The sequence below is a fragment of the Salvelinus fontinalis genome, chromosome 22 (assembly GCF_029448725.1).
Source record: "Salvelinus fontinalis isolate EN_2023a chromosome 22, ASM2944872v1, whole genome shotgun sequence".
Lineage (NCBI taxonomy): Eukaryota > Metazoa > Chordata > Actinopteri > Salmoniformes > Salmonidae > Salvelinus > Salvelinus fontinalis.
Window position 1 is genome coordinate 18083284 of NC_074686.1, and position 21660 is coordinate 18104943.

Consider the following 21660-nt stretch of genomic DNA (forward strand, 5'->3'; position numbering starts at 1 on the left):
TTAAAAACCTAAAGAAGACAATCACAGAAGAGCCAGTGCTCAGGTTCTATGATCCAGAGAAAAGCACAAGGATTTCTGCAGACACGTAACAGTTTGGCCTGGGAGCAGTTCTTCGGCAACAGCATGACGACACATGGCAACCCGTCGCTTATGCGTCCAGAGCCTTGACAGGCGCAGAGACAGAGCACATATATATCTACGGACGAGACATTGAAGTAGAAACCGACCGCAAACCATTGGTGTCAATCATGTCTAAGCCACTGCATGATTGTCCAATGAGAATCCAGAGAATGTTGATCAGACTGCAAAAGTATGATGTGAAGATGATCTATACCCCGGGAAAGTTCATGTTCACCGCCGACAAGAAAGAGAGTTTTGACACACAGAAAAACACTGAGATTCAGGCCTACGTTGACATGATCGTAGCATCACTTCCTGCATCTTCTGATAGAGTGGAGCAGATGAAAAGAGAGACCGCAGCTGACCAAACAATGTCAGAGTTGAAAGAAACAACACTGATAGGATGGCCTGCACAGAAAAACAACTGTCCAAGGAGAATACAGGATTACTGGATGTGCAGAGCAGAGCTCACCGTTGTGGATGACATAGTGTTCAAAGGCAACAAGATTGTCATTCCCATGACACTACGCAAAGAAATGCTACAGAAAATACATGAGGGTCACTTGGGTGAGGAAAAATGCCAACAATGAGCACGAGAAGTAATGTACTGGCCAAGAATGAACCAGGGAATCAGCCAGACCACTGCTTCATGTGAACTGTGTTTGACCTACAGGCCAAAGCAGCAAGCAGAGCAGCTAATGCCTCCTCCAGCACACACCAGACCCTACTACAAAGTTGGAGTTGACCTTTTTGACTGCAATGGCAAAAGTCACATTGTTGTTATAGACTACTACTCAAACTACCCTGAAGTAGCAACACTACCAACTACCTCCAGCAAAGCTGTAATCACCTACCTGACATCAGTCTTTGCAAGACATGGGGTTACATCTGAACTGTACTCGGACAATGGCCTGCAGTTCTCAAGTTCCGAATTCCGATCGTTCACTAACGACTGGGGATTCCAACACAACACCTCCAGCCCCAACTACCCAAGGTCCAACGGCTTAGCAGAGAGTTTAGTCAAAATTGTCAAAGGTCTGATGAAAAAGGCACACGATGGAAAGGAGGATTTCCTAAAAAATCTGATGATCTACCGCAGCGCACCGCTGCAGAACGGACTTTCACCTGCACAAATGTTGATGGGACGTCGCATCAGAACCAACCTACCCATCCATGAGGACTTGTTAACACCCAGAGGTGCTCACAAAGTCAAACTCGCAAAGGAAAAACAGAAAGACAAACAAAAACAGCGACACAACAAAAGTGCAAGACACTTACCTGAACTGAAACCTGGAGATTATGTATGACTCCGAGACATCACTACAGGAACCTGGATGCAGCAAGGGTGTGTGCAGAGAGAATGATCCTATGAGATCCAAACGGAGCATGGATCACAACTGAGACAAAACAGAGTGGATCTAAGGCTGCAGCCATTCACTCAAGGGACTGAGGATCATCAGGAGGATACTGTTGAAGCGTCAAATGCCTTTAGAAATGGACAAATCAGTCAGAACACCTTAACTGACAATGAACGCTGTCCAACTGTTTCAGGAAGCACGTCAGCAGAACGACCAAAAAGGACTGTCAGAGCCCCTGAAAGGCTTATTGAGAATTGCTAAAAAATAAAAAATAAATAAAAGGGGCACCTGGCCTGAATGTTTTGTGTATATGAAAAGAAATAGATCCACAATAGAGTATTGTAGGACAGACTATATTTAGTGGAAAAATAATAAATATATCAGAATATGTTTATTGCCTCTTAAGTTACGAGAGCAATGTAAAAAAAAAAAATTGGGGGGAAAGAAATGTGTGTTATTAAATATTGCGTGTTTTGCAGGTTGAGTAAACAAATGTGATGTGACGTGTAGTTACATAGAAAAGTAGGTTTCTTTTAAAGGAAGGAAGATGTGTTGTTATGTGTTAATAACATTTAGACTACGTTACCCAGCAGGCTATGTGGTCGGGGCAGGTGGTTGAAGAATGCCTTGAATGACTAAACAAGGAGTTTTCTCCTTGTTTAGCCATGCATTTCACTGTAAGGTGAATACACCTGTTGTATTCGGCGCACGTGACGTATAAACTTTGATTTAATTCTAGCTGAAGCATATGTTCATTAAAAGTAGTTAAACCTGTCATTATATAAGGAACAAACATAACAGTTTGCACCTGCACATGGGGACAAATATCGTAGTTTCTGTAGAAATGTCCTCTGGTCTGATGGCCATGATGACCATCATTATGTTTGTAGGAAAAAGGGGAGGCTTGCAAGCCGAAGAACACCATCCCACCCGTGAAGCACAATGGTGGCAGCATCATGTTGTGGGGGTGCTTTGCTGCAGGAGGGACTGGTGCACTTCACAAAATAGATGGCATCATGAGGCAGGAAAAGTATGACGAGATTTTGAAGCAACTTCTCAAGACATCAGTCAGGAAGTTAAAGCTTGGTCGCAAATGGGTCTTCCAAATGGACAATGACTCCAAGCATACTTCCAAAGTTGTGGCAAAATGGCTTAAGGACAACAAAGTCAAGGTATTGGAGTTGCTATCACAAAGCCCTGACCTCAATCCCATAGCAAATGTGTGGGCAGAACTGAAAAAGTGTGTGCGAGCAAGAAGGCCTACAAACCTGACTCAGTTACACCATCTCTGTCAGGAGGAATGGGCCAAAATGCACCCAACTTATTGTGGGAAGCTTGTGGAAGGCTACCAAAAACGTTTGACCCAAGTTAAACAATTTAAAGGCAATGCTACCAAGTACTAATTGAGTGTATGTAAACTTCTGACCCACTGGGAATGTGATGAAAGAAATAAAAGCTGAAATAAATCATTCTCTCTTATTCTGACATTTCACATTCTTAAAATAAAGTGGTAATTCTAACTGACCTAAGACAGGGAATTTTTACTAGGATTGTGAATAGTTGTTTTTGTGAAAAACTGAGTTTAAATGTATTTGGCTAAGGTGTATGTAAACTTCCGACTTCAACAGGACTATAGTGGTACAGTATATTGAAATTGATATCAGACAAACATCTTATATAACCATAATTTAAGGGATTGATTACTTCAAAATCAGTCTGTAAGACACTTAAACATCTCACAAAATTCGATTTTCCTGTCATTTAACTACTACCCAAGTACCCATACATTATGCATCAGGTGTTTGATAGAGATTGCATTGTAAAATTGATATAATTTCTTAATACTATAAGGTATACGAGGTATATAATATTATACATTCATATTATATATATATATATTATTGATAATATATACATTACCAAATAGTTAAAATTCCTCCAACTTCAAGCCTCAGAAACATTTCTCCTTCCTTTTTCCATAAAGCAACAATAATGTTGTTCCTACTTAACTGGATGCATTTTCTTACCTGAGATGGCAAATATTAAGATGCATTGTGTAATCCTCAAAAGGTTAGCTGAAGGTAGTACCATCTTGATGGGTAAAATATGGCTATTTAAAAGAATTCAACCAAATATATGATACAAATGATTTAACTTCTCAAGTATGGAGTTTTCAATGATGAGACGTAGTTTGTCATCTGCAGGGTGAGGTACCAGTCTTTTATCTGGGGCCACCTACGTCAGGTGTGACTCGACAGGAGCCGCGTGGGTCTGAGGCTGGGCCGTGCTAAAAAAAACGGTGAGACGTGAATCACAACTCAACTCTGATTGCTTCGGTGATTCATCAGCTGAACCCATGTAGATTTGAAAAAACTGAATATCCTTATTTGGGCGAGGGTTCATGTCCTGACACTTGTGTAAACCATCAGCTGTGCTGCATTCATTTAATAATACAATGGGAAATGGCTTAATAGTTGTATTAGCTCCCGGATAACACTATTAAATACAATTTCAGACTGAAGAGAGAGGAAGGAATGCAATTGAGACTTGAGAGTTCTAACCAAATGGAAGTTGTTCCAATACACTGTACTCTGACTTTGTGTTTTCTCAGACTAAATCAGCATTTTCAGTAGCTGATCAAAAAGCTATTTTATAAAGAATTTAAACTTATTGATAACTCAATTTCAAATTTCAGAATTGATTAGGACCTGTTTAAACACAAACCAAACATCACCTTGACTTTAGCTTTTTGACTAACCTATTCCTACAATCGTCCTTCAAAAAGGAGGGTGTGTCTCAAAGGAGGACACAAAGAAAAAATGTTGACGTACGTAGCTTGGCTTTTTAATTCATTTATAGTAGGTTGTATTTGATGTCGCACAGCCTTGGAGTAGGGAACACCCTTGTTTACTAGTATTAAGTCCTTGTATCCAACCAAAAGACTTGTCATGTTGGAACAATTAACACACTGTTGTGGAATGGCAAACACTGTGGGATGCGACTTATCAACCACAAATAAAACTATGAATAAGACCAGGGTTGGGCAGTAACTGATTACATGTAATCTGATTATTTTTTAAACAAACTATTCAGTTACCTTACCAGCAAAAATATTGTAATCAGATTACAAATACTTAAAAAAATAAAAAAAATACTTGGATTAATTTTAAACTCAGAAAGGATGTTTGCAGAAAAAATACATTGACACTTTTGTTTTCACAATGACATTCAATTCAGCATTGAGAAATGGCACAAGTTTAAGTTTGTTCCACCTGGCCACAAGTCAGAGACCACAATGATAAAACACCAAACAGGTTTGATGGATCCTTTTGTCTTCTTATGCATTTTAAAGGCGTAAGTAATCCAAAAGTAACTGAAAGTAATAATTTTATGTTACTGAGTTTGGTTAATCCAAAAGTTACGTTACTGATTACAATTTTGGACAGGTAACTAGTAACTTTAACGGATTATATTCACAAAGTAATTTACCCAACCATGCATAAGACTCATGATATAGGCTATATATACTGCACCTAGGCTTTGACTGAGTTGCCCGATTAACAATCCAACACAACACAAATAATCAACAACATGAGGTACAGTACCTGTTTTCTTGCATTTTCTTCCATGGCCACAACATTGTTCAAGGCTGGGATTGTCTTTACCAATATATGACCAAATTAACATCATATCACATTCAGGCTGGTGAGACATTGGGTGCAGACTTTCTGTGGATTTTCAACTATAAAAAATGAAAATGTTTGCATTCTTGCTGCCTGCAATCTGTTGGCTGTCTGTATGTGGTTAGTGCCACCCAGCGGTATAATGATTCATATTTGACCTAATTATGCCATGTCTGCTATTTACCTATACCGTGGTCCATGAAGTGCAATCTACAGGGTTTTCAGTTTTTTTTTATGGAAGAGCAACATGAACTAATCAATCATGATGTTATTTGACATCTGTCCTGCTTACCGCAGACATTAAATGTTATCTGCCATAAATGTCAAATTTTGACTTCAATGATGCAAGAACCCCGAAAAGGTAGATTTAAAGTTTTTTTTTAAATGAAATAAATTTAAAAAAGAGTGAAACAAAACACAACACATCATGCCTAGGTTTAGTACTGATATCAGGATGCAAACCTCCATTTCAACATTTGACCTCGACCCTATTCTGCTCAGAATGGAGGATCTTATTAAGCTTATTGTGCACTGCTAATTGGCAAGTGGCAGGTGCCATTGTCAAAGGCAACCAATCAAGAGTCATCAGCCTTCCACACAACATTTGACAACATCAAACATCATATGAACTGTCACTGACTACCTCTCAATTGCCTCTCAGACCACAAAAAATGTCAACTGGGGAACATGCAGTCTATAGTTCAACACAATCAAACCATGATTCAATCACAACTCAATAAACAAAAATATGCTGAAAATCCTTCCTGTCCTTAAACCACTCATACTCCCAGTCTGTGTGTCTTGCATCTAATAGTGCCAATCTCTCCACTGAATATCTAGGGTCAGAACAGCATTGGGTTGGTCTGTACAAACGCAACACACAATAAACTCAGTTTTAAAATTCTGAATGTATTAATTGATACCCTTTACGGAGATCCTCCAGCAACAGCTCATCTGTCCTTTACTGAGATCCTCCAGCAACAGCTCATCTGTCCTTTACTGAGATCCTCCAGCAACAGCTCATCTGCCCTTTACGGAGATCCTCCAGCAACAGCTCATCTGCCCTTTACTGAGATCCTCCAGCAACAGCTCATCTGCCCTTTACTGAGATCCTCCAGCAACAGCTCATCTGCCCTTTACTGAGATCCTCCAGCAACAGCTCATCTGCCCTTTACTGAGATCCTCCAGCAACAGCTCATCTGCCCTTTACTGAGATCCTCCAGCAACAGCTCATCTGCCCTTTACTGAGATCCTCCAGCAACAGCTCATCTGCCCTTTACTGAGATCCTCCAGCAACAGCTCATCTGCCCTTTACTGAGATCCTCCAGCAACAGCTCATCTGTCCTTTACTGAGATCCTACAGCAACAGCTCATCTGCCCTTTACTGAGATCCTCCAGCAACAGCTCATCTGCCCTTTAGGATAAGGGCTCTTTTGGACCAAGGACTTCAATCAGTCACACTTTCAGTCACTTACTACAAGCTTTCAGCTGTTCACACACATACTAAAGGTTAAACAATAACTTCTCAGTATTGGTCAGTTTTTCAGAATCAGTGTTAAAGGGTTAATTGAACAAAGGAAAGGTAAATATTATTTGACCACACCCAAACAATTGTTCAAGAAAAGCATGATCCTAAGATGGTTACCCTCACAGAAAATAGACTACAGTAACGACGCAGCACAGACTCTACACAGGACCTTCGGGACAATAGTCTCAGAAATCTAGGGCAACAGAGCTAAAAACATTGGGACATTGTGAGAGCCAAACTGTCTGTCTCTAGGACTGGGGTGTATTCATTAGTCGCAGATCGTTACAAAACATTTCTCAACAAACAAAACATTTTGCAAAGGAATACAATTAATGAATACACAACTGGTGGTTTAATAGGCTACATTTTATTCCAATGTAAAGAAAACACAATTTAAAATCTTGCTACATAAGACTGAATCGAACCGGTCGTTTGCCAATTGCAAATGTCAATTGCATTCATACTGATTCCAATTCTCTCAGACTTCTCCGCTTGTGCTGTAAAGTTTATGCCCATTGCAATAAGTAATGCAAAGTCCACCTTTTTAACATTTCACAATTCCTCTATTGATGAGAAACCTTCACTGGTTGTGATGGCTCTTACAACCAATGTTTCTTCCCACTCACTCATTACTTCCACTCTGCTCACCACCTCCAGATAAAACCTTGTACTCCTTCACCCTGACAGGGCACTCCAAAACTGAGGAAAATCTGCAATGGGTTGGAGTCGGTGAGAGTCACAGGAAGTGGTCTTTTGATTTTTGGTGTGTCTGCGGATCAGAAGAAGCGTGTTTTAAGCCATCATGCAGGGCATAGCCCCACCTGTTTTGAGCCCCACCTGGTTAGCGAAAAACAAAACATTTTGTTGTTTTTGTTTTTGCCTGTTTTGCATGTTATCTTGGCATAAATAAGTGTCATATATCAGTTTGCAAAATTTAAATAAAAAAAAGCTCTTTTTTGCTTTCTTGAGTAAAGCAGCTCCAAAATGCAGGTGTTTCAGCCTAGCTCAGTGCTTTCTGTGGTGGATTGGCAGCCAGTGGAAAATACAGAGCGTAGGCGTTAGTAATCTTCTCTAGTTGCGCCATGATTATCTCTAGATATTAAACGGATTTCCCAGGTATCATTGGTCCAAAACTCTTCCTCCGACTGAAAGCGAGTCGGCAGTTTCCTAGTTTCTGTAATGAATACTCAGAGAGAAAAATGTGTAGATTCACGTGCAGAGCGCGGCAGATGTTTAATTCGCCTTCGCAGAAGGCAGGAATCGTGGTCACAGGCAGGCAATGGTCATACACAGATAGGCAAACAGGCAGGTGAATCAAAACTAGGACTGAAGGCTGTAACTGGTTCTCACAAACGAACTAGGAAAAGGCTTAGTAGAGTCAAAACGAACAATACCTCACAAAGACACAAACAGAATGAACTCTTGGAGTTGTACTGCTGGAAAGGCGATTGGGGTTTACCCTCTGTTGATACAGACTGTCTAATCGTTCTGGTAAGAACAGAGGGTGAGTACTGAGGTGACTAGCTAGTGGTCTAGACGTGATGCTTGGCATTCAGGCCAAAGAATTCAATCTTGTTTTCATCAGACCAGAGAATCTTGTTTCTCATGGTCTGAGAGAGTTTGGGTGCCTTTTGTCAAACTCCATGTGGGCTGTGATGTGCCTTTTACTGAGGAGTGGCTTCCGTCTGGCCACTCTACTATAAAGGCCTGATTGGTGGAGTGCTGCAGAGATGGTTGTCCTTCTGGAAGGTTCTCCCATCTCCACAGAGGAACTCTGGAGCTGTCAGAGTGACCATCGGGTTCTCGGTCACCTACCTGACAAAGGCCAGCTCTAGGAAGAGTCTTGTTGGTTCCAAACTTCTTCAATTTAAGAATGATAGAGGCCACTGTGTTCGTGGGGACCTTCAATACTGCAGACATTTTTTAGTACCCTTCCCCAGATCTGTGCCTTGACACAATCCTGTCTCGGAGCTCTACGGACAATTCCTTTGACCTCATGGTAAACTTTTTTAATCCAAGTAATTTCATCTCGAATGACTCATGTAAAACATAGCATTGCGCCTCAAGAGTTGCATAGCGGTCTAATGGCATTGCATCACAGTGCTTGAGCCGTCACTACAGATCCGGGCTCGATCCGGGGCTGTGTCACAGCTAGCCGCGACCGGAAGACGCATCAGGTGAAGCACAATAGGCCCAGCGTTGTCCAGGTTATGGGAGATTTTGGCTGGCTGGGATGCCCTTGTTCCATCACGCTCTAGCGACTCCTTGTGGCAGCCTGGTGCCTGCACACTGACTTCGGTCGCCAGTGTTACGCTGTTTCCCCTGACACGTTGGTGCAGCTCGCTTCCGGGTTAGGCGAGCAATGTGTCAAGAAGCAGTGCGGCTTGGCGGGGTCGTGTTTCGGAAGAAGTATGGCTCTCGACCTTCGTCTCTCCCGAGTCTGTACGGGAGTTGCAGTGATGGGATACTCCACCGATTGTTCAGTTTGACTGGGCGGCCAGCTCAAAGAAGTGTCTTGGTGGTTCCAAACTTCTTCCATTTAAGAATGATGGAGGCCACTGTGTTCTTGTGGACCTTCAATGCAGCAGACATTTTTTGGTACCCTTCTCCAGATCTGTGCCTCGACACAATCCTGTCTTGGATCTCTACAAACAATTCCTTCGACCTCATGGCTTCGTTTTTTCTCTGATTTGATTTGACATGTACTGTCAACTGTGGGACCTTATATAGACAGGTGTGTGCCTTTCCAAATCATGTCCAATCAATTGCATTTACTACAGGTGTCAATCTCCAAGGCGTTCCTATCTGATCACCAAACAACAATAGCCTTGTGTTCCTATTTTTTTTTTTTTTGTCTTCGGCTGTTGGCAGTAGGTGCACCCGATTCAGCTGCCCTGTGCGCCGCTTAGGCAAACCTTTACCATTTTGAACCATTTCATGTGTCTAAAAGGTACAAACTGTTTTCCCGGCCCAGAGAGCAAATCAAGTGCATTATAGGCCTACCGCTGGCCAATCGGATGGCTCAGATAACCATGTCTGCAGTAACTTAGCAGACATAAAAGAAACCTACAGCAAAGTTGATACTGTGAGATTTCTTTTTTTTTTTAAATCATGACTAGAATACAGCAAATAGATGCGGTTTATATGAGTGAGTTCATTCACCACTGTCAGCACTTTGTGTTCAACACTTCTATAAACCATAAAATGCACATTCTTCCTATTTCCACTCAGCGCTACAACAAGCACTGCAGTAGTAATGAATGAGTAGGAAAGTGTATCTATAGGCTTGCGTTGTTATTATTAGCGGCTTGGGTCTTTTTAATATCAAGGAATATTTCACTTTCACTGTTCATATGACTAAAAACATGAATTTGTGCATGTGGCATAAGTTATGTGGTGCGACTTGAGTTTCAAAATCATCTTGAAGATGTGTTCTTTTTGGTCAGTGTAAGTGGATGAAAGGGAGAGCGGAGGATGTTGAGAGGCAGACCCTCAGTCCGCTGCCATCTCCCTCCACTGAGACTGACCATCAGATGCAGGCACTATCAGCCCAGTAAAATACAAATAAAAAGCAAATTATTTAAATGTATGCTCACTCAGCTGTGCTTCACAAGTTATACAACAACGGATCTGTTACTGATGTGTTCATATAGCCTACCTCTAATTTGGAAATATATGTATTTTTAAATGGCCCAAACAGCAATGCATTGGCAGGGCAATTTAAGCAAAGCCAATATGCATTGATAATGTATTGGGCCAATAGATTACTGAACAAACCTCATTGCTACAGTACTGTTAATGTTAATGTTTTCATTGGTTAATGCTTGCATTTTATAAGTCATGTAAAAATATCTGAGCAGTAGATCTCAGCTTGCATTTTGACTCAGAAAGTGTCACGATCGTCCATGGGAGAGAGATAGGACCAAGGCGCAGCGTGTAAATAGTTAATCTCCTAAATAAAGAGAAGATGCATTAACGAAGCAAAACAACAAATCGAAGACCGTGAAACCAAAACCGACTAAATGCAAAACATGCAAACTTGACATAGACCTAGACACAGACACAGACTAAGACACCGACTAAGTCAATGACCCAACAAACACATGATGCCTATGGCCGCCTAAAATATGGCTCCCAATCAGAGACAAATGAAAGACACCTGTCTCTGATTGAGAAACCACTCAGGCAACCATAGACATACCTAGAAACCCTCACTAAACCATAGACATACCTAGACATACTCACTCAACACAAAACCACACACACAAAACCCAACAACCCCTTAACCATATAACCACCCAAACACAAACCTTCCCCATGTCACACCCTGACCTAACAAACATAATAAAGGAAACAAAGATAACTAAGGCCAGGGTGTGACAGAAAGTGATCTTGACTCAGAAAAGGTCGTGACCACTGTTCTAGGGTTTTCCCTGTTAACACTATCAACGTTTCCCTTTACTGTGGCAATTGTGATCGAATCAACACAATATTAACCACTTTTAATGCAAAATACCGAAACAAAACAAACTATTTAAGAAATGTTGTTGTAGGCAGAGTGCATCTATTACATTGACACTTGATACTCAGCCCGTACTCTACACAGACTAGTGCAATCAGAGCTGCAGTAGGCCTATATGCAAATAGACCATTGCCACATATGGATCTGTGCCATTTACTATGAACTGGACTGTGTTGACAGCATGAGCAGTCGTGAATAGATGCACTTGGTTTGAGATCACAGCGAGAGCTGCATGTAGACATGTGCACATTTTGTTCATATCCTTTACTAGTTAGTGAGTTATTAGCTCAGTTATAGATAACTTGTCAGAAATAGGGGAGTGATTGCTTCCTACAAGAGCACAAAATGTGTACATTTATACACATCATTGGAAAGCGAGTCAGGTAAATAATTTTTTTTGTCTTAAAGGGGCAGTGTTGTATTTTGAGACAGGCTTTTTTATTTTATTTTATTTCACCTTTATTTAACCAGGTAGGCAAGTTGAGAACACGTTCTCATTTACAATTGCGACCTGGCCAAGATAAAGCAAAGCAGTTCGACATATACAACAACACATAGTTACACATGGAGTAAAACAAACATACAGTCAATAATACAGTGAAAAATAAGTCTATATACAATGTGAGCAAGTGAGGTGAGATAAGGGAGGTGAAGGCAAACAAAATATATATATAAATAAATAAAAATATATAAAAGGCCATGGTGGCGAAGTAAATACAATATAGCAAGTAAAAACACTGGAATGGTTGGTTTGCAGTGGAAGAATGTGCAAAGTGGAGATAGAAATAATGGTGTGTAAAGGAGCAAAATAAATAAATAAATACAGTAGGTAAAGAGGTAGTTGTTTGGGCTAAATTATAGATGGGCTATGTACAGGTGCAGTAATCTATGAGCTGCTCTGACAGGTGGTGCTTAAAGCTAGTGAGGGAGATAAGTGTTTCCAGTTTCAGAGATTTTTGTAGGTCGTTCCAGTCATTGGCAGCAGAGAACTGAACTAGCTTGAATAAGCTAAGTAGCCAACAGGCAGAAGGTAGCATAATTTGTCTGATTCTCTGTAATAATGGGAATAATAATGCATTTTATGTTGTAAAGTGGTTTCTTACATCACACATCTTGTCTGAAGGATAAACAGGCTAATGTCAAGCCCTGCATGTTTTTCTTTCAAAAGTCTCATGGAATGTAGGCCTACATTAAACACCACACATTGGCTGCTACTGTAGGCTGAATGATATAACAGCTATTTCCATGTTAAATTGTTATGGATGCATTTACTCCATTGTTTTTGATGGTAGGCCACTCTGGTGGGCCTACATTATGATAAAATAGCCACAGTAGCCTACATGGCCACTGTTAAAACTGTAACTTAAAGCGGGTACAGCCTCAGTGTTCACAGTAAACTAGCTTGCACAGAATTTTCACAACGTTCAAGTTTGCGCTTAGCAGACCTGAAATGTGCTCAGTGTCAACATGTTTTGAGGGGACATTAGTTGGCAGGCTAATTATATTTTCTTTTTCAATTTTGTATCACAAGGTATAATGGATTTGTACTCCCGTACAGTTGGTAACAGGAATGCAACATGTTGGATGCCAACTGCCATTAAAAGCTCACCGAATAAGAATATATTGGCTGATCAGTGGCCACTGCAATATCCAGTCCACAATATGCATTAATTTGTGAAGTGAAATATCAACATTATTTAAAATGGCATTGACTTTTTGTTTAGATTAATTTACTACTACTAACTAAATATACAATTATCTGAGGTCATACACTGAAATATTTATGGACAGAGTAAACACTAGGCTATTTCGTGACCATGATTACCAGATGGTGTTTGTTTGAGATCATTGACTGTTTAAACCATTAAGGGGTTAGCCTAGTGTTTGCTCTGTATTTGGCATAGGGTTAATTATCGCAGTGAACATCAGAGGGCTGTTAACAAGAGATCCTATTAAATTATTCTAAATCCTAATTCAATGTCTGTTCATCTAACTAACACACAATTCATGCTGATGTCATTGTGAATGGTGGCACATGGAAAGGGACCGGCTCTTAATTTTGTTGGTGTTATAGGGACTTGCTTTGAACCCTGGCTGGCCTGTTTTCAATTACGCCAGCATGGATTATCTCACTGTGCAGTGCAGCTGTCTAAACAGCATGCAGCCATCACCACCACGAGAGGGGTTCAAAGAAACTTGAGCAAAGCCAAGAAAGGGGAAGATAACATAAATATTTAGATGCAGTATTTCAGTTATACTGCACTCTGACTACAATATTTTTTTGTAAGTAAAAATTGCACTCTCCTACATGAGTTCGCTGTTATTACGGTTGCTGTCCTTTCAGCATCACACGCCTGACACACACTGGAAGCCTAGGTCCAATAGGTGTGCAACTGCCCCAACCTGTCTCTATAAGAAATACATTTACAATTACAATTTCCCAGTCTGACCTTTACTAATAGTGAGCGCACAACTTTCCAACAATTTCCCCCACTCTTCCCTACCAGCGAGTCAAGGAAATTGTGAAAACTTTTCAGGATATTTTTTTATGAAAGTAAAGGACAGTAATGTTATGAGTAAAGCAGGAATCACAGGTTTTAGTAGGCGGTAAGATATATTCATGTTTCAAGAATGTATATATTTGGCCTGGCGAAGCACTTTTATGCGATGTCTGAATGGAAGCTGATTACTCTGAGTTTTTTTTTTTAGTTTTTTAGAAATTATGGTCTCAGTCAAGACTGAGTAACAAATGTATCAGGACCGAGAGACTCAATATGTGCACAATACCTGGTCTCGAGACCGGACTCGAGACTGGTCTTGAGTACTACAACACTGGGTAAAAATCCTTACTAGAGTTATCTTGATAACATGCCCCACACCTAATTGGTTACCATGGCACCAGTACATAAGTTCAAACCAAAAAATGAGTTGATGTGTTTGGGAGCCACAAAAAACGAAATCCTGCCGACCCATAAAGCCCTCTCACAATTACTGTGGCTCTCTCCTTGACATGTATTTTTAGGGGGTCTAAAATCCAAATGCTTGTCAAGCTTTCTCAACTTCCATGATTTGTATCTAAACAGCACAGACCACAGATGACTATCTCATCTCTCTCCCTATCTTGGGCAGCTATGGCATAATCCACAGTAGTTAAAACCATGTTAATGAACAATGTTCAGGTCAGCTTCTGTTTAATCACTTAGGCAACTAGGTTAGTGATCTAAACCTGAACGTTTCTTTCGTGTCCCTCAAGCCAGACACACTTCACTTCAGGATTTAAAAGCATTTTTCAAATCGCACAGAGGGAAGGAAACACTCCCATTATTTTTCCTGTGGCAGGAACATTTTTTATGGTTTTCATTCTCGTCTACAACAAAGTGGGGTCTCCCATTACTGAACCCACACCCGAGAGGGGTGGAGTATTGTTTCTAACGTATGGTAGTAGCCACAATGCCCTGAGCCTTCTCAATTATTATAACTACACTCACACACAGAGACCATGGCCTACTCTGAGGGAGGGGTGCACTACAGCTAATGCTCATGTGGGAGGGTTAAAGGACATTTTCTTGTATACACATCCATCTGGCTGAGTACCAATGTTCTGGTCTAGCTGCTGTCTTCATTCTTTGACTTTCCAGCTACCTGTTTGTTACTTAACAATAAAAGTATATTGGTCAGGAGTAAGGTTGCAACATTCCAGTAACCTTCCTAAAATTCCCAGGTTTTGTACTTATTTTCCCTTCTGATTCCAGGAATATCACAACCAAGATTTATGGAAAACCAGGGAATTTTGGTAAAGTCAATGATTTTGTTATTATCCAGGCATAGCCTACTTTTAATGTTGACATACTTTGTGGTATAGCCTACTTTAGGCTAGCTCCTTCCAGAAACTAAATTCTGGAGCAAACTAGGCTGTTGGTAGTATGCTGTTGGCCATGTTTAGGCCCTCGTTTTGAACGTTTCCAAGATGAATGTAACGGCTCTCTTTCGGTGAGTGAGTTGACCAAGGCGCAGCGGGTTGTGAATACATAATGAACTTTATTTAACAAGACGAAACTAAACACACGAAGAACACTTGAATAATTTTACAAAACAACAAAACGAACTAGACAGACCTAAACTATGAACTTACATGAAACGAGGAACACATAAACAGGAACGACCGAGACGAGACAGTACCGTGTGGTGCAACAAACACAGACACAGTGACAATCACCCACAAACAAACAGTGAGAACACCCTACCTTAATATGACTCTCAATTAGAGGAAAACGCAAAACACCTGCCTCTAATTAAGAGCCATACCAGGCAACCCAAAACCAACATAGAAACAGAAAACATAGACTGCCCACCCAAAACTCACGCCCTGACCATCACACACATACAAAACAACAGAAAACAGGTCAGGAACGTGACAATGAATTTCAAAATAAATCAGAAATTTGGACCAAGTTGAGGCTAGCGTACTTGGCTTGTATTTCGTTTGTTTACTGTTCTGTAGGTTTTTATTGCCCTCTCTATTTGAAATAGGCTATGCGTTCCACTCCATCCCTGCAGACACCCAAAAACGAGGATGATTTATAAAGCGCTCCGAGCTTGTCCCTCGTCTCGCCACAGAATGCCTCAATCCTTAGCGGAATTTGCAAACAGTCCCGGGCGAGGGTATCTGTGTTTAATCATTTTTAACTGCGGTTTTCTGGCGTGTTCAGAAATGGGGGGTTTGAAACTCAGAAAGACGACCTAGGGCCTCGTCACCCCTCTCCTTTTTCTTCCCCCTCCTACCACTACCACCACCACCAAGCTACATGTAATTTAACCCTGTAAGGGTGACTACTTTTAGCCTACTTCATGCCAAAGCGATGATTGACGTCTTTGTTTTCATATATTGAATGTATTCCCCCCCCTTGTCAACTTTCAAGAGGCCTAGCCTAGGCCTACACGTAGGCATAATTTAGGGAGCACAGGTTGGTCATTTCATTTTGTTGGCCTGACATGTCCCAGGGTTTAACTTAAGATTGAGTTAAATGGAAAAATTCAGAGACACTTCCCCTGTCAGCATAAGGCTAGTACACATTTGTCTTGTTAAGGCAGGATAATCCTGGATATTGCTGCTTTTGAGTCTTCCTAAAATGATCTATCTGTCTTTGAAGGAGCCATCTAACTCCAAAAGGTTTTGGGACACTTTTAAGTCCATGGAGAACAAGAGCACCTCCTCCCAGCTGCCCACTGCACTTAGGCTAGGTAACACTGTAACCACCGATAAATCCACGATAATCGAGAATTTCAAGAAGCATTTCTCTATGGCTGGCCATGCTTTCCTCCTGGCTACCCTAACCCCGGCAAACAGCTCCCCAGCTTCTCCTTCACCCAAATCCAGATAGCAGATGTTCTGAAAGAGCTGCAAAACCTGGACCCGTACAAATCAGCTGGGCTAGACAATCTGGACTCTCTCTTTCTAAAATTACCCGCCGCCATTGTTGCAACCCCTATTACCAGTCTGTTCAACCTCTCTTTCGTATCGTCCGAGATCCCTAAAGATTGGAAAGCTGCCGCAGTCATCCCCCTCTTCAAATGGCGTGACACTCTAGACCCAAACTGTTATAGCTACAGACCTATATCTATCCTACCCTGCCTTTCTAAGGTCTTCGAAAGCCAAGTCAACAAACAGATTACCGACCATTTCGAATCCCACCGTACCTTCTCCGCTATGCAATCTGGTTTCAGAGCTGGTCATGGGTGCACCTCAGCCACGCTCAAGGTCATAAACGATATCTTAACCGCCATCGATAAGAGACAATACTGTGCAGCCGTATTCATTGACCTGGCCAAGGCCTTTGACTCTGTCAATCACCACATCCTCATCGGCAGACTCGACAGCCTTGGTTTCTCTAATGATTGCCTCGCCTGGTTCACCAACTACTTCTCTGATCGAGTTCAGTGTGTCAAATCGGAGGGTCTGTTGTCCGGGCCTCTGGCAGTCTCTATGGGGGTGCCACAGGGTTCAATTCTTGGACCGACTCTCTTCTCTGTATACATCAATGATGTCGCTCTTGCTGCTGGTGATTCTTTGATCCACCTCTACGCAGACGACACTATTCTGAATACTTCTGGCCCTTCTCTTGACACTGTGTTAACAACCCTCCAGACGAGCTTCAATGCCATACAACTCTCCTTCCGTGGCCTCCAATTGCTCTTAAATACAAGTAAAACTAAATGCATGCTCTTCAACCGATCGCTGCCTGCACCTGCCCGCCTGTCCAACATCACTACTCTGGACGGCTCTGACTTAGAATATGTGGACAACTACAAATACCTGTGTGTCTGGTTAGACTGTAAACTCTCCTTCCAGACTCATATCAAACATCTCCAATCCAAAGTTAAATCTAGAATTGGCTTCCTATTCCGCAACAAAGCATCCTTCACTCATGCTGCCAAACATACTCTTGTAAAACTGACCATCCTACCAATCCTCGACTTCGGTGATGTCATTTACAAAATAGCCTCCAAAACCCTACTCAATAAATTGGATGCAGTCTATCACAGTGCCATCCGTTTTGTCACCAAAGCCCCATATACTACCCACCACTGCGACCTGTACACTCTCGTTGGCTGGCCCTCGCTTCATACTCGTCGCCAAACCCACTGGCTCCAGGTCATCTACAAGACCCTGCTAGGTAAAGTCCCCCCGTGTCTCAGCTCGCTGGTCAACATAGCAGCACCTACCTGTAGCACGCGCTCCAGCAGGTATATCTCTCTGGTCACCCCCAAAACCAATTCTTCCTTTGGCCGCCTCTCCTTCCAATTCTCTGCTGCCAATGACTGGAACGAACTACAAAAATCTCTGAAACTGGAAACACTTATCTCCCTCACTAGCTTTAAGCACCAGCTGTCAGAGCAGCTCATAGATTACTGCACCTGTACATAGCCCATCTATAATTTAGCCCAAACAACTATCTCTTTACCTACTGTATTTATTTATTTATTTTGCTCCTTTGCACCCCATTATTTCTATCTCTACTTTGCACATTCTTCCACTGCAAACCAACCATTCCAGTGTTTTTACTTGCTATATTGTATTTACTTCGCCACCATGGCCTTTTTTTATACTTTTTAAAATATTTTTATTTATTTATATATTTTGTTTGCCTTCACCTCCCTTATCTCACCTCACTTGCTCACATTGTATATAGACTTATTTTTCACTGTATTATTGACTGTATGTTTGTTTTACTCCATGTGTAACTATGTGTTGTTGTATGTGTCGAACTGCTTTGCTTTATCTTGGCCAGGTCGCAATTGTAAATGAGAACGTGTTCTCAACTTGCCTACCTGGTTAAATAAAGGTGAAATAAAAAAATAAAATAAAAATCCATGACAGATCAAAACAGATAATTTTCTCATTCTCTCTCGCCTCTCTGCAGCAGACATACTGTATAGTGAGCAATATGTTTGGAACATTAAATCGCAATCGAATCGCAATACTATAGAATCAGGAGAATCACAAGACATATCTTATCGGAACCTGAGTATCGTGATAATACCGTTTTGTAAGGTCCCTGGCAATTCCCAGCCCTTGTACTCACCATGCCTTTTTTTGGAATGAATGAACTCGCCCTCTGTGAACCTGACTTGACACTCTTCTGAGTAAAGGGGGAGAAGAAAAGGAAATCCTCGCTGAACTCAGTAAAGGGTCACAGGTCATACAGTCACTGGGTCACACATCACCTGAGTAGAACATAGCTTTACTTCACAGTCTGCGTTCACTCACCCTTAGGAACATAGAGTGATGGTTTGATATATGTGGACAGGAAGCTCTCACTTTCCCCCTCTTCTCACTAGAGTAGAACAGGGGTCACAGGTCGTGGGGTAGCAACACGTCTGCAAGCACCAAAAGGTCCGCAAGCACCTGACATTCTTAATTCTCCCAATACCACCTCCTTTGTGTTCCAGCCCATTTTGGCTGTAGCCTCCTGTCTTCTTCAAGCCACAGGGGGATCAGACGAGTCTGCGGTTGTAATGGTTACGGTCTTGGTCGTTTTCTTTGTAATCTCGCTACGCATCTCAGAAGATCTCTATATCATATTAATGTGGTTGCTGAGATGTTAAACACTTTTCCAGGTGTTGTGAGGTCTGATAATCTGCTCAGCACGAATGCAATAAAGACGACCTTGAAAGAGCCCTTCGGCTGACTGTTCTGGTCCCTCGTTTCAGGTACCTTGCCGGGACTGAAGACCACAGAGGAAAGCATTGGTAGTCTTTCCAAACCCAGTAATGTCATCATTCACCTTAGAAAACAGGTGAGTCCTATTCCCACCATGTCTCTTCCCCTTCCCACAGGCGAGATTAATAATAAACAGGTGAAAGACAGCCTCTCCCTCCACCCCCCATCCCTTTACACAGGAAACATGTGGGTAACCATACCCTTCCAAATTAGGAGCTGTTCTATAGGAAACAGATGTGTGTTAATGTAACACTAAACTGTTCTAATAAACAGGTGACTGACATCCAGAGCCATTTGTAGGGATCGTCATAGTCAGGAACTGATGTCCAATGTGTAATGCTTTTGGCCCCAATGGATTTTCTCTTGGTTATATATTCTGGGCATGCAGAATAAATCCTATTTTGCCAAAGCACAACTTGGTTTCAGAAGGGTTTTCTTGAGCTCCAGTGACTACATGGTAATGATGAATCTCTAGAAGACATCTATATTTGGGTTGGGTACTAGTTATTTAGTTGTTGTGTTCACCTGAAATCATCAGTACAAAAAAGGGGAGGTCCACACTGTTGCATTTAATTGGAAAAGGTTAGGTTCATAATAAATAAAAAACATTATACCAACCATATTAAGAAGTATGGTTAAGAAACGTGTTAAGAAGGAACACCTGCATCAGTGTGATGGTTATTTCACTTGTGCCATACTGATACTACTGGTATGCAAAAGGAAGATGGTAGGCAAAACTGGAGGCCCTTATATATTAGTGTCTAGGGAAATTGTGGTTTGTTGATCATGGACAGTGAGTCTTGGGGTAGAGATTAACTGGCTATAAATTGAGGTTAACTGGCTATGAGCATTGACTTGTATTGGTAGAAAGTCTTGGCATATTGATTCACTAGGTTTACTTTTGTGTTTTAGGCTGGGTTACGAGCCTCAGGTGTATAAATCGTAGATCATAAACTCTATGCATAGATTGGAGGGGTCTCTCATAAAATCACCGGAGGGTATACTATAAATCAGGATCAATGAGTTAGCCAGCTAACATGCCTTAATATAATTATTTTAGGGAGATAAGCTTGAAATGGACATGGTCTAATTCAGAGTTTCCCAAACTCGGTCCACCCCCCCACCCCCACGGTGCATATCTTTGTACTACACAGCTGATTCAATTAATCAAAGCTTGATGATGAGTTGGTTATTTGAAGCAGCTGTGAAGTGCTAGAGCGAAAACCAAAAGGTGCACCCCGGGGGGGAGTGGACTCAACAAAACACATCTAAGTTTAGCTTTCAGAAATCAATCAATAGTTATTTCTGGCTCTTTCTCAAAGTTAATTCATTCATCCTGCTTTGTAGTATATCTCTCAGATTGTGCAACAGTTTAGCAGTGTTGTGGTAAGTGTCCACCATATTGCTTCCACCTTACAGATTGAGAGGTTAGGGCCAAGGTGGAGGGGTAGTGTAACGGTCCTAACCTGTTTTATGTTGTTTTTTATGTGTTTATGGTCAGGGCATGTGTTTTGGGTGGGCAGTCTATGTTATCTGTTTCTATGTTGGTTTTGGGTTGCCTGGTATGGCTCTTGATTAGAGGCAGGTGGTTTGCATTTTCCTCTAATTAAGAGTCATATTTAGGTAGGGCGTTCTCACTGTTTGTTTGTGGGTGATTGTCTCCTGTGTCGTGTAATGTATGTACCATACGGGACTGTTTGGCTGTTCGTTTCGTTTTCGATGTCGTCTGTTTCCTGTCCGTGAGTTTACGTTTAGTTTTGTAAGTTTATGTTCAGGTTTCGTCAACGTTGTTTTCTTGTTTTGTATTTTTGAAAGTGTTTTGTTTTTCGTGTTGCCATCATCGTTGTGTGAAATAAAAAGATGGCTTATTTCCCTGAAGCTGCATTTTGGTCTGATGATCCTTCTCTCCTCTCCTCGTCCGAGGATGAGGAGAGCGACAGCCTTTACAGAATCACCCACCACGCTAAGACCAAGCGGCAAGGGAAAGCTCGACAGGAAAACAAGGATTTCTGGACTTGGGAGCAGATAATGAATGGAGAAGGTCCCTGGGCTAAGGCAGGAGAGAATCGCCGCTCTCAGGAAGAGAGGGAGGCAGCAAGGAGACGTGGCTGGAAGCCCGAAAAGCCATGGGAGCAGCTGGAGGCACTGGGGAGAGCAGAGGCTACCGGAGAGAGGAACCGGAGCTATGAGGGAACGCGTCTGGCACGGAAGCCCAAAAAGCCCGTAAG

At 41.6% G+C, this 21660-nt stretch overlaps 1 protein-coding gene across 1 annotated transcript in view; it reads left to right on the top strand.

Moving 5' to 3' along the window:
- Positions 1 to 290: 290 nt before the first annotated feature.
- LOC129819488 (metaxin-1-like) overlaps positions 291 to 21660 on the top strand; it is a 30190-nt gene continuing 8820 nt past the window's right edge. Inside the window, exons 1-3 of the mRNA XM_055875790.1 lie at positions 291 to 493; positions 794 to 1317; positions 19423 to 19508. Of these exons, the coding sequence (XP_055731765.1) occupies positions 291 to 493; positions 794 to 1317; positions 19423 to 19508 (813 nt within the window). The remainder of the gene's footprint in view (positions 494 to 793; positions 1318 to 19422; positions 19509 to 21660) is intronic.